This window comes from Myotis lucifugus, unplaced genomic scaffold (assembly GCF_000147115.1).
Source record: "Myotis lucifugus unplaced genomic scaffold, Myoluc2.0 scaffold_134, whole genome shotgun sequence".
NCBI lineage: Eukaryota > Metazoa > Chordata > Mammalia > Chiroptera > Vespertilionidae > Myotis > Myotis lucifugus.
In genome coordinates this window covers 222,172-235,108 of record NW_005871182.1, presented here as the reverse complement: position 1 = coordinate 235,108, position 12,937 = coordinate 222,172, and the positions used below count along the sequence as shown (strand labels likewise).

At 55.8% G+C, this 12,937-nt stretch overlaps 1 protein-coding gene across 1 annotated transcript; it reads left to right on the top strand.

The window, feature by feature from the left end:
* Positions 1 to 2,161: 2,161 nt before the first annotated feature.
* CUNH2orf71 (chromosome unknown C2orf71 homolog) lies at positions 2,162 to 10,338 on the top strand. The gene is made up of 2 exons (XM_006094368.3): positions 2,162 to 5,826; positions 10,161 to 10,338. Exons 1-2 carry the CDS (start codon positions 2,162 to 2,164, stop codon positions 10,336 to 10,338), a joined length of 3,843 nt encoding a protein of 1,280 aa, XP_006094430.1.
* The last annotated feature ends 2,599 nt before the right edge of the window (positions 10,339 to 12,937 follow it).

Here is a 12,937-nt window from a genome sequence, read left to right as displayed (position 1 = left end):
GTGACCACAACCCAAGTCAAGATATGGAACATTTTCATTACTCTAAGAAATTCCTTCACCCATCCCGTGTGGTTCAGTAATTGAGAGTCAACCCATTAACCATGAGGTCATGGTTCCATTCCCATCAAGGCACATGCCTGGGTTGCAGGCTCAATCTCCAGTAGGGGGTGTGCAGGAGGTAGCTGATCAATGATTCTCATCATTGATGTTTCTCTCCCTCTACCTTCCTCTCTCTAAAATCAATAAAAATATATACCAATATATTTGGGGGGGGAAAGAAATTCCTTCATGCCCACTTAATAACTCTTCCCAGAGGTAGCCACTTTCCTGAATTCTATAACTAGAGATTTGTTTTATGTGTTCTTTAACTTCATGTAAATGGAATCATTCAGTATGTATTCTGTTATGTCTGCCTTTTTCACTCAATATTATATATTTTAAATTTAGGTTGTTTTCATGTTTCAATAGTTGGTTCCTTTTATTGCTTGGGAAGTATTCTATTGGGTAATTATGCCAAACTTATTTCCCTGTTGACAAACATTTGAATTCTCTCTAATTTGAGGCTATTATGAATAACACCAATGTAAATATTCTCATGCCAGTCCCTTTTGTGGACCTATGCATTCAATACCCAGGCAAATTCTTAGGAATGGAATTGATTGGGTCATAAGATAGGTGTATGTGTAACTATCAAATCATTTTCCAAAGCTGTGGGGCCATTTTACATTTCCACTCAGAGACCCTAGCTTAAAAAGAAAGAAAAACAAAAGTAAGTCTTAATGAAAAACTGAGTGGCAGTGAATAAAGAACTTTCTAAGTTACTTGGAAGAAGCAAGAAAACCAGTCTACAAGGCAGAGCTATCTGACAGCTGAGCCTCCTGGCAAATACTTTTATTTTGATCATTGGTTTGGAAATGATCTACTTCTAGCCACTTAGATGAAAGGTTTTCACAAAGATGGTCCCAGCAAGGACCCAAATCCGAGAGGAGAAGAATTTACATACAGAAGCCTTCTGTTCACTGGAAGAGGGAAGAGCCTTCCTCCCCGTGCTGCTGTTTACTGGGCCAGCCTGCCGCTGTGGCAAATTTAACTACTTCTCGATGCCTAACAGCGCACCCCCAGGCACTGAGTCAGCGCTGTCTCCCATGAGTGCTGCTTCAAACAAACAGGCTGGAGAACTTTATTAATGATGCACTCTGGGGCTGTGGGCTGTGACAGGCATCCGCCGAGCCCAGGCCCAGCAGCCCGTCTCCAGCTTGCTCACAGCAGACAAGGTATCGCTAAGTCCTTTCTGCTTCGGAAACTGTCAGGACACCCACAGTGTTGTTTTCCTTGGTTGTACAGGGCTCCGTCAAAGAAAAGAAAAACTACAAAGCCAGAATATCAGCAACTTCAGCAACTTTAGAAGATGCTCCATGAATTTTCTTTTCTATGAAGGAAACTTGAAAATTGCTACAAGCTACATGTCCAAAACTGGGAAATGGTTAAACAAAAGGCCCTCTTCCTCCTGCCGTCAGTGGGAACTGTGTGTTGAAGAGCAGGTTGGAGCACCCTGGCTGGTTTGCCCTTCTTACACTGTGAAGGTCACTCCTCTGCCAGGATCTGTCATCGGGGCGCCCTTGCTTCTTTCCCACAAATGTGTCTCTTCCAGAGCCTTGTGCAATTACGGCTCATTTCTCCAGGTTTCATATGGCCTCTGAACAGAATTAAAAGCATAAGCACGTGCAGAGATAATCCGCTTCCCCAGAGAGTAAGTGCCGAGAAGTTCTATATTAGAGCACACTGCCGGTGCTGACTGGCTGGGGCGTGATTAACCTAATAGGCTTAAAGTCCCACTTGCCGTCCACATCTGCCAGGACACGAGCTAACGCAGGCCCCTAATCCAGGAGCCTGCGGTCCTTCACAATTGCCCCGCTGCTCGCTGACCGCAAAGGGGTCAAAACTTCGGACAACATCGGACAACAGGCACCATCACCTCTACACGGGGGCCAGGGAGTCAGAAAGCTCGTTCCGAGTTGAGGACACGATACCACAGACTTCAAAGGATTCTGGCCTGGAAATTGCCTGGATGGACTAGTAAGACTGCCTTTTGCTGCTATTTCAATGTGATTCTTTAGAAATTACGAGGGTTGAGGGCAGGAGATGAATACAAGCTGAAATCATGGGGTGTACACCGTCCCACAGTGACATCATTAACAGCGTGGCTAAGAGTGGCATCCAGTTTTTTAAAAAGCCCAAAGCAGTTCTGCCAGGAAGTGCGGGGGGCAGTGAGAGGGGCGCCGTCCCCGTGCTGGACCGAAGCTCCACCTGCTATGACTCTGGGGGGGCCTTGTCCCAGGGACAGAGGCCGACAGAGGCGCAGCCAGGTCCCGGGTGGGCCCAAACCTTGGCTGAAGGTCACTGTCAGCTCACAAGAGATTCCACTGCAGGCAACAGGGAAGATCTGGAAGGACTGACCCCAGAAACCAAAACCTCCCCATCCCAGCTGAACACATCACAAAGCCACATGGCTAAGGACATTCCATTCAAGACACAGAGCTCCCGGGAGTCGCAGGGGGAAGCCTTTTGTGGGGAAGAGAGTGCAGAGAGTACCACCCAGGGGAGCTCCCTGTGGGAAAAGAAGCCTAAATGCCCCAGGTCCAGGCAGCAGGGCCTCCGTTGCCAAACCGCCCTTCCCGCTCAGGGGTCTGAAGGCAAAGTGGACTTCCCCGAGCCCCTGGTGAAGGCCCACCAGCACGCTTACACCTACCTGCACTCCTGCCTCTCCAAATACGAAGCCATCCTGAGCCTCACCCACCAGGCTACCCAGACCCGGGAGCTGCTGCAGCCCATGGTCAGCTTCCTGCTGCTGTGCTTCGAGGAGGCCAACCAGCTCTTGGGGGAGATCTCCAGGGATGGAGAGGCGCTCCTCCAGGAAGTCGGGGAGGGCCTGGCCTGGCCGTTGAGGAAAGGGGAGCCCCGGGAGCAGCCGGATCTCCTGCAGCAGCTGCTGCAATACACGGTGAGCCGGCTGCAGGTGCTGGTGGGCGCGGTGGCCTCGCTCACCAGTGGCTGCCTGGAGGGCTCCGGCAGCCACCTCCAAGCCATGGCCAGCCACTTGGAACACCAGCTGAGCGTGAAGAGGGGTATGGATGAGCGCCTCCTAAGGACTCTGGGGCAGCTGGAGAGCTTGGCGAGCGGCCACAGCGACCCTGGGGTGCAGGGCCTACCCTTGTGCTCTGAGGACAGTGGCATCGGTGCGGACAGTGAGTCTGTGCACCAGGTGGACAGGCTGGGCAAGCAAGCCAGCTGGGACCTAATGCCGGAGCCTGCAGAGTGGAAGCCAGGGGTTCCCCCCACGGCGGAGGCCGGGCTGTTGGGACATACCTGGCAGCAAAGCCCGTTCTGGAGGGGTGCAGACCGACCCCAGGACCAGCCGCTCTCAGGGCCTCCTGGGGTCAAGGTGCAGCCAGCAGCACAGGGTGGAGCAGGGAGCCTCGGCCCCTCCAGCTCAGGCCCAGAAAGTGCTCCCCGCAGGCCTGGAGGGCTGGGCAAAGGCAATGCATGCGACTCCTTTGCGGCCGGGGTCTCCCTGGACGCACATCTTCCTAAAGGCTCCGGGTTGGTGACCACTCCCTCCCTCGGTGCCGGAGAAGACAGCAGCACAGAGGAGGGGGAAGACAGTCTGCATCCACGGCCGCGGTCTTCACCTGCTGGCCCGGAGGGCCCGTTTCAGCTACTCCCCGGGAGGCTGAGGAGTTCCCAAGCGCGGGAAATGATTCTGAAGATGAAGGAAGCCATCAGTGAGAGGATCAAGTTTGTCCCTGTGTCCTCTGGGCACCTGGATTGGGCTGAGGAGGAGGAGAGGACAGTGGTCCCGTCAAGACCGAGCACGGTCCATGGCAGCAGGGGGGGCCCCATGAGGCAGAGGAGGTCCCAGTCAGAGGCGTGTCTGAAGGGCCACGTGGAGGAGCTCACCCTCCAGGAGCTGCGGAGGGTCCAGGGAGACCTGAGCCAGCGGCTGGAGGCCTTCTACGCCCTGGGCACCCGGGGGCGGGGGCAGAGCAGGGGGCAGGTTCTGCTGCCCAGAGCAGCATCTCTGCGGCCCGACCACCACGGCAGGGGCGCCCCGAGCAGCACCATCAGCAAGCTGAAGGCCTCGCTGACCAAGAGCTTCAGCATTTTGCCAAGTCAGGACAAGAGCATTCCGCAGACACGCAGTCCCCGCCCGGAGGGTGAACGGCCCTGGCAGGGGACAGCTGAGCGGCTTCCAGCTGCCATCCCACCAGGGGAGAGGGCCGGGGAGGCTGCCAGGGCCCAGGACTGGGCCGGCAGGGGCCATCCCCCCAGAACCTCGGTCAAGAAACTCATTGAAACATTCAGTCCCACTGAGAGTCTGCAGACACTGGGTGAGTCCAAAGACTCCGGGCCGGGCCCCTGCCTCAGGAAGTGGGGGGTCCCCATCATGCCCCCCAGATTTCCCATTTACAGGGGGCTTGCCCCTTTGTATCCAAAGCCCCAAATTTCTCCCGCAGCGGGCCCAGGCTGGAGGCCCTTCGCTCCCGCCTTTCCCCCTCTGCCGGCAGCGCCCACGAGGGAGGACCCTCCCCATGAAGCAGAGGACCCAGAGCACCTCCCCCCGCCGCCCCTGGAAATCCTGATGGACAAGTCCTTCATTTCTCTGGAGCCCCCCGAAAGCAGCAAGCTGGTGGGGAGCTCCCCTGAAGGGACCCACGTGCCAGGGCTGGGAGAGGCTAGCTCTGCCCGGAGAACATGGGCTTCCCCAAAGCTAGGAGCCTCCATGAGCCCCACTGACCTGTTGCCCAGCAGGCATGTGGCCACCCCCACCAGGCCCTGCAAAACAGGGCCCGGGGGCGGCAGGAGCAGCTGCAACCCCGGGAAGCTGGCCGGGGACCTCAGCCCCCCGCCAGCGATCAGCCGAAACCCAGAGGCGGAGGACGGTGGGGCTCAGGGTCAGGTGCGCGTGGACAGGGCCATGAGCCTCTCCAAGCAGCCCCGGAGGGCAGTTCCCTGGCACCGCTCCAGCCATACATCTGAGCAGAACAGGACCTCGGAGCCCGGCCTGCCCAGACCAACTCGGGGGCCGCATTCTTCTGAGGCCTCAAGGCAGAGCCAAGAGAGCAGCTCCCCGCTGGGCAGGAAGGCCTCTCCTACCAGGGCACACGGGGTGCCCAGAGCAGACAGGAGGCACCCAAGCCTGTCCTCCTCCTACAGACCTGCTCAGCCCAGTGTCCCCTCTGTGCACGAGTCCCCTGGCCCCACAATCAGCCCTCCAGAGAGCCCCAGGGCACTGAGCCCCCCAACAGTGACGCCACCCCAGCACCAGCTGCCCAGCCCGCCCCCTGAGAGCCCACTGGCTCAGCACAAGCTCTCCAACCCCCCTGCCCAGCGCACAGAAGCAAGGTCCCCGGCCTCTGGTCCCTCCCCTACCCCTCCTGAGTCCCCCCCTCAGGGGCACAAGGAAATAAGAGGTTCTGAAGACAGTGAGGCGGCCACAGCCAAAGCATCTGGGAACACATGTCCCGGGTTCTGCCCAGCCACCTCCTCTCTGTTTGAAGCTAAATCGTCATTCTCAGCAGCCCACCCACTCACCCCTGCGCTGCCACCTGCAGCTGGGGGCCCTCATGAGACCCCCACAGGATGCTGGAGGAGCAGCTCAGGGCCACGACTGAGGGGGGGCTCGCAGCGGGGAACGACTCTGTGTGCCCTCAACCCTCAGCCCTTCGTCAGAAGGACAGCTTCCGACCGCCAGCCAGGTGTCCGCCTTCGCCTGCCTGCCCCGGGCGCCACCAGCAATGCTTGTGAATCCCAGCGTGGCCAGAGCAGGTAAGGTGAGCCCTCGGGCCATGGCCCTCCATTACCGGAATAGACAGATGGGCCCTTGGGATGTCTGGGTCCATAGCTTTCGAACTGTGCTCCAAGAGAAGAGGCAATTAGAGAAAAGGGTCTAGGAATGCCCAGCCCACCTCCCTAGAGGCCCCCCAAAACTGTGAGCCCCTGGGCTTTCATTTGTCACTCATTTCGGGCTCCTGGGATTTGCATTGAAAAGAGGTTCTGCTGCATTACAAATACAGTTGAAAGCAATCTAGTCCAGCCACACAGCCCTGTATTTCCAAGGTGGGGAAACTGAGATGAAGTGCTTTGCCCCTGGCGGAGTCCCCGTCACCCTGTCCAGGTCCAGCAGCCCGATTTCTATCGTCTCTGCTTCCTGCAATAGACCAGCATCAGGTGGGAGTTTTTCAAAGGCTTTGGTCCCAGAACCCCTTTAAACTCTTAAAAATGACTGAGAACCCAAAAGAGCCTAGGAGTGTGTGCGTGGGATCCATCACTTTTCACTGTATTGTAAATTAAAATTAGGAAATGTTTGAAATGTTATTAATTTTGAAAACGTGACCCCATTGTATGCAAACATGAATAATATATTCTTGTGAAAGTTAACTATATTTCCACAACAAAAACCTTAGTGAGGAGCGGCCCTGCCTCACATTCCTGCCAATCTCTTTAGCGGGTGGCTTCACGGAGAGACAGCGGACTCCCAGATGTTCCAGCAGGCAGTCTGCCCTGATGTCGCACATGAATTAGACAGGAAAACCACTCCGCATTCATGGGAGAATGAGCGAAAAGGGCAAATAGCATCTTAGTATCGTTAGTAAAATGGTTTTGACCTCATAGACCCCTCACGGAAAGTGTCTCGGGGACCCCTGGGGACACACCTTGAGGAGGGCTGGTCCTGGAGGTGTGAACAGAAATGTTTAGCTTCCCCGTCCCCCAAGGACCTGCCCTCACTTCTCCCCGAGTTCAGCCCCCCTCCCCCTCCCCTTCTCCCTTCAGAAGTCTGGAGAGTAGGAAGGAGACTCCCCATCAGCGCCCTTGGCCGACAGATCTAAGTGTGCTTTCTCATGAGGGCAACGGACCCGCCTGCCATTGGCCCACACATGCAGACAGGCCTGGGCACAGGGCTGCCATGGGCCAGGCGCCACCGTCTAGCCTGCCTGAGCACTGGACGGACTGGTATGCTCAAGTGGCTGTTTTACAGAATAGATGGAGAAGTGTGTCTTTTCCAGAACCATGGCATGGCAGGGGGTGGGGGGGTGGACATAAATCTGAGGCCTATTAGAGAGGAAGTGTTATCAGTGTGTCTTGATATCAGCTCAGACAACGCTCCGCCAGCGCCGGGCCCGCTATCTCGCGCTGCCCACGGTTGTGTAAATCAGCAATCCATTTCTGCCCGCGTGATGCGGGCTACAGACTTCACAGTCTGTCGAGGCATAAATGGTAATTTTTTTATAAAGTACTCGGCAGTCAATTTTAAATAAAGATATTATCTTGGGAAAGTTGTGCCTTATTATGGTTACATAAACTTCCCCAGCCCCTTGAAAGAAAATGAAGTATTGATTATTTTCGCAAGAATCTTAATATAACATTGCTCTTTTCTTAAATCCAAAATGAGCTTCCTGCAGCACAGTGCCTTTCATCGGAGAACCTCTCTAAATGTTAATGCATTATCCTTCACACCAGCCACTCGCTCGGCTATTAGATTTCTAAAACTGGGCCCTTCAGGAGGAGAGCTGGAAAGAACAGGCACAATAAAATGACATTAATTAAAAGCACTAACATTTTAAAACACCAGGAGCAGTAGCAAAGCCACATAAAATTGTTCAAGGAGAAAACAGAGCCCTTCTCGGAGGCTTTTCCTCAGAAAAGGGCAGCCAAAAAGGTGGTTTTATGTCCCGAATCTCCATGCTTGGAGATATTAGGGGTGGGGCAGTACTTGTAGCTTGAAAGAGAGAGGAGAATTCATAAACAGGCACCTTCCCAAGGTCACGTGGAAGGTCACATAGTGACTCACACCCATCCCGCTGTCTCCTGGTAAGACCACACCTCTGAGCCATTCCCAGTTGTGAAACTGCGCACGCAATGGATGGGCTGGGAAACGCTCATTCCCCACGCCCACCCCCACCTCCCCGCCCCCGTCCCCCACTCAACCCTGTAAAGTTGGCATCTGGGAGCAGAAGTGTGCCAGCTGTGAGAACTCCACTCTGTCGATGACAGGCATTTTGTCCTGCCTCCTGCAGACGGGAAGCCGTACCAGGAAACTGACCGTGCGCCAAGCCGACAAGCCAGTTCAGAGAGCCAGACCCAGCCAGAACCCGCTCAGAGCGCCGGTTCCTCAGCCAGGGACTTGCAGGGACACAGCCGCACCCATGGGACCTGGAGCCGGCCTGCAGCTGGTGATGACGCCTTCAGGTCATCTGTGCTAGGCACAAGCCCTTTGATAGAAAAAATGATATTTATATATACCCGATCTTGAGGCTCAGGGGCTTGGGCACATCCTTGGAGGCACGCCCAGGAAGCTCAGTTACTGAGCTGCAACTGTTCTTATGTGTGAATCCCTGGTGGAGGGCCGCTCTAAGGACTCTGCACGCTGGGGCACTTGAGCATTTGGAAAGGGTCCAGACTTTCTCCCATAAATGTGGTGCTTTTTAGTCTTTAAGACTGGACGCCCCAGGCAGGGTCTCTCTGTAGAACACACACACACACACACACACACACGCCCCATTTCCTGGTTCAGGCTACCTATCTCCACAGCAGCTCTGGGAACAGGTAGAAACACAGTCACATGGCAACCAAGGAAATGGATCTCCTAACCTGAGCTTCATGCAGATGTGGAACCTGGCTGAGGCTGGGCAAGAGTTCTAGGACCACATCACGTGTCAGACCTCGGAGTCGGCCTCCCCCAGCACTGTGTGCCACAGCCTCTCCTCTGGGTGTGCCCCTCCCCGTTCCTGCCAGCGGCTCCCGGGAGCAGGGAAAAGAAGAAAGGTGTGAGCTGTGGCCACACGGGGTCCTGCAGGGACCTGGGATGGGGCCAGATCCCAACACAGATGAGACTGGCTCTCGGTGCCATGGTGGGTCCCTCACAGCCTGAAAATCATATGTGTGTACCAGTCTGACACCCACCCCACCTCACAACCCCCCATTCCTGCCACCTTGATCCTGGTGGGATCCAAACTCAAACTTGTCCTCCACTGGACACCCCACAGGAGCCTAACCACACGGAGTTGAGCCCACGGCATGTTAGAGCTCACGGAACAGTCAGGAGCGCGCTGACACAGGCAGAGAGAAGGGCCTCTGGTCTGTGCACATGGGGAGCCGGTCTTATCCTGCCCGAAGGTGACTGATGCAGAGGCTCTGACCTCAGTGCTCACCTGCAGTAGACAGGGTGGCCCCAAGGGCCCTTTGCAGGTGTGACTTCCTATTCTTGCTACAAAGCAGCACAAAGTGACAGCTGGCCGTTTATTGAGCACGTATCATGAGCTATTAACATGCCAAGAGCTTTACAGGCTTCATCCAATGTTGATACCTCTGAGTGCCCTAGGAGATGGTACTATTGTTATCTTCATTGTACTCAGAAGAGAACCAGAGAGATCAATTAACATGCTGCAGGTCACACAGGTAGCAAGTGGAAGAGCCGGGACTTGAACCCAGACAGCCAGACTCCGACCTCCATGCGGTAATCACGAGGCTAGCCTGCCAACACACAGCCAGCATGGCTCTCTGAGCTGGTCCCCCTTCCGGCTCAAGCTGGCTCCATGCTTGTGACCACCCTCCATTCTGCGCTCCCAACGCACACTGGGCGTCCCTCCCCATTCAGGGCCCCTCTCTATCACTTAGCAGCCAGAAGGTCCGTTCTAGCCACATGCCAGCCCAGGCCAAGCAGCTTCCATTGCACTCCATTCAGGAAGAGGGTGGCAGCTGAGTAAAGCCGGTGGGGAGGGGGAGGGCTGTATTGTTGGAGGTGTTTTTAATTCAACTAGCTGAGCCTAGCCCTTTATTAAATAAGTGCTTTAGAAACAAAAACAAAATAAAGGCCGGCTCCCAGAGCTCCCGAGGGAGTGGCTTTGTTCAGAGCAGCAGATCCTGGGCATGAGAGGAAGAGCAGGACTCAGCCTGTCAGTCGAAACTCCAGGAGCTTGGCTTCCACCGTGCCCGGCCACCGCGGGCGCCTGGAGGACGGCACCTGCCAGGCAACCCTGATGCAGAAAGGCAGAGTCTGGGACAGACAGGGAGGGACAGGGATGGAGGGAGGATGGAGAGCAGGGTGGGGCCAGAGGAGCTACAGAGGCTGTTTGATCGGCACCTGTCCTTTCTCTCGGCAGCAGCAGTGAGGAGAGCCCCAAGAAGGACACCGAGCCGTGGAGCGGTCCCTGCGCCCCAGAGCTGAAGGGCGGCCGGGCCGCGTCTCCCCCAGAACTCTGTGTGCTGGGCCACGGGCTGCACCGGGAGGCCAGCGCCGGCCGCACCCAGGACAAGCCCCAGCGGAAGGAAGTGGCCTGACAGGCTGGCCAACGGAGTCACACTGACACCAGTCACCCCGAAGGCAAAGAGAAGAGTGACAGCCGAGTGTCAGGCTGCCCCTGGACGGGGGGCCAACCAGTTCCTCCGGGGGTGTCTGGGAAGGCCTGCGAGTGCCCCGTCCCACGGGGCTGCTAAGTCATGAACAAGCACTGTTTTCAGTCCCAGCTCCTGGGTCCTCTTGAAATCCAAAAGTTAACTGTAACTCTGGATCCCACAGGATACTCGTAATCCTTCCAGCACTGGCCTTCATTTAGGGAGGAATGTATTTACGCTCGATGGGCAGGTGTTTTACCTGAGTCCGCTCTCTGAAACCGTCTTATCCTCACCACAATAAACGAAGCAGATAGCATGTTCCCAGTTTTGCAGGTCAGAAACCCAATGCACCCCTCACCCAGTGACTTCCCTGAGGTCACACAGCAAAACTATGGACGGGTGTGGGGGCCTGGAATCTATTGCCTCCCTTTACGTTTCATTGCTCATGAGCATCCCATCACTCCATCCGCCTAAAGCAGATCTCGTCGTGCAAGTGGTGGGAAAGCTCTGCTTTTTAAGCTCAGCAGTCACGTCCCCAATATGAGCGTTGTTTAGAAGCTGGTTGCTCCAGAGATGAGAAGACTGAGGTGGAATTAAAGTACACAGTCCCACCCCCCCGTTCTCTCCCCCAGCTCAGGACCAAAGCCCTAACTGCAAAGCTTCCAGCCCATTCGAGCAGCCACATGGCCTCTCACAGACATCTCAAACACTCCACCCTATGCATCCGCATGCCTCTCAGAGTGAGTGGGCGCGACCACGCCGTCCAAACAAGGCAGCCTGTTCTCCAAGCCCCGTGGGGCCTGGGCTCGGGGGGATGTGGAGGTAAGGTCTCGCATGCAGTGCGTGCGGTCTCCCCCAGGGTCTTCTTGGCCACCTTGACCCGGGTCACCTGCAGAACTTCTGCTGCAGTTGAAATGGAAGTGAAGAACGGTCCTTTGTGCCAAAAACCTGCTTCTGCCAACCAGCTAGATATTTGCTGCGGATCTTGGAATTTTTCCATTGGAGGCTGTGGAGTGCTTTCTATTTAGGAAAGAATTTGCAGTAATTGGGTGACTCAATGCCGGCTCAGTGGGTTGTCACAAGACAAGAATTCTCACCCACGGGGTACAGCTCAGAGGCAACCCTCCAGTTCTGCTGCAAAGCTGACTTTTTAACTTTGGGGAAATTATAGACTTCAAGTCCTCTTTTTTTTTTTTCAAGAGAGAGAGAAACATTGATGTGAGAGCATACCACCTATTGGCTGCCTCCTACACACCCTTTCACCTTCTACCAAGGATCAAGCCCACAACCCGGGCATGTGTCCTAACTGGGAATCAAACCCACAACCTTTCGATGCATAACATGACACCCAACCAACTGAGCCACACCAGCCAGGGCTCAAGTCCTTTCTTGTTGAAACAGATCATGACTCACGAACATGTTAAACTGGGTGCTGGGGACTAAGCTATAACCTCAGGGTCGGCTGTGAGTCCGAGTAAATGAATCTCACCTTGACTTGTCCAGTGATTAAAATAGGGGTGACGGGGATCAACTCTTCAAAGGCACCCAGGAACAGTGATCAAACTACCAAGAGGGGCCACAACCGACCCCCTATTGGGAATGTCTGTGCCGCCCCGCCCAGCTCATGCAGCTCACACTTTCTTTGTAGCAGCCCTAATCCCCTGGGCAGAGCTCGGGCAGCAGGGCAGGTCCTGGGGCCCAGCCACACCCCTGAGCATGTGGGTGGACCCTGGGAACTGCCTGGGCTACAGGAAATGGGAGGAAGTCCAGCTGCCAGGCGGGGCAGGGCTGAGGTAAATGTGTGAGAACATCAGGTCTAGGAAACTTGCTTGATATAAGGCTGGGCAGTCTAACTGCAGCACCAGGCCTGCAGCCAGGTAACGAGGCAGGGGTGGGGGCTGACCATGTGGAGAGACCCAGCTCCCAGGCCAGAGGACTGGACAGGAAGTGGAGCCCGCCCTGTGCCAGGCTTTAGGGGCAGGACTCCCCGAGGTCTGAAGAAACAGAGCAGAACCCCAGCTGCAGGGAGACTGGACAGGGACATGGCTGGGGATACAATGTGTGGGCAATAAAAAGTTTAGTGACTAGCACAGGGGTGGGCAAACTTTTTGACTCGAGGGCCACAATGGGTTCTTAAACTGGACCGGAGGGCACCAGGGCTGCAGCCAGGTAACGAGGCAGGAGTGGGGGCTGACGGTGTGGGGAGACCCAGCTCCCAGGCCAGAGGACTGGACAGGAAGTGGAGCCCGCTCTGTGCCAGGCTTTAGGGGCAGGACTCCCCGAGGTCTGAAGAACTAGCACCAGGATAGAAGCGGGAGCCAGGCCCACAGAAAGGAGGAGTCTGCCTGTCCAACGCCTCCCGCCCCACCCCCACCCGGCCCTGGAAAGGGCCTTGTCTTAGAGGTTTGGGACTGGCCTGAGCACCTGGCTGCCACGACAGGAGCTACGGGTGGGCAGCCGGGAGCCGGGCAGCATGTTATACCATGGAGGGGTCAGCGTCAGAGAGAACGCCCTGGAAGAGTCTGGAATGACCCATTGCTGGCCT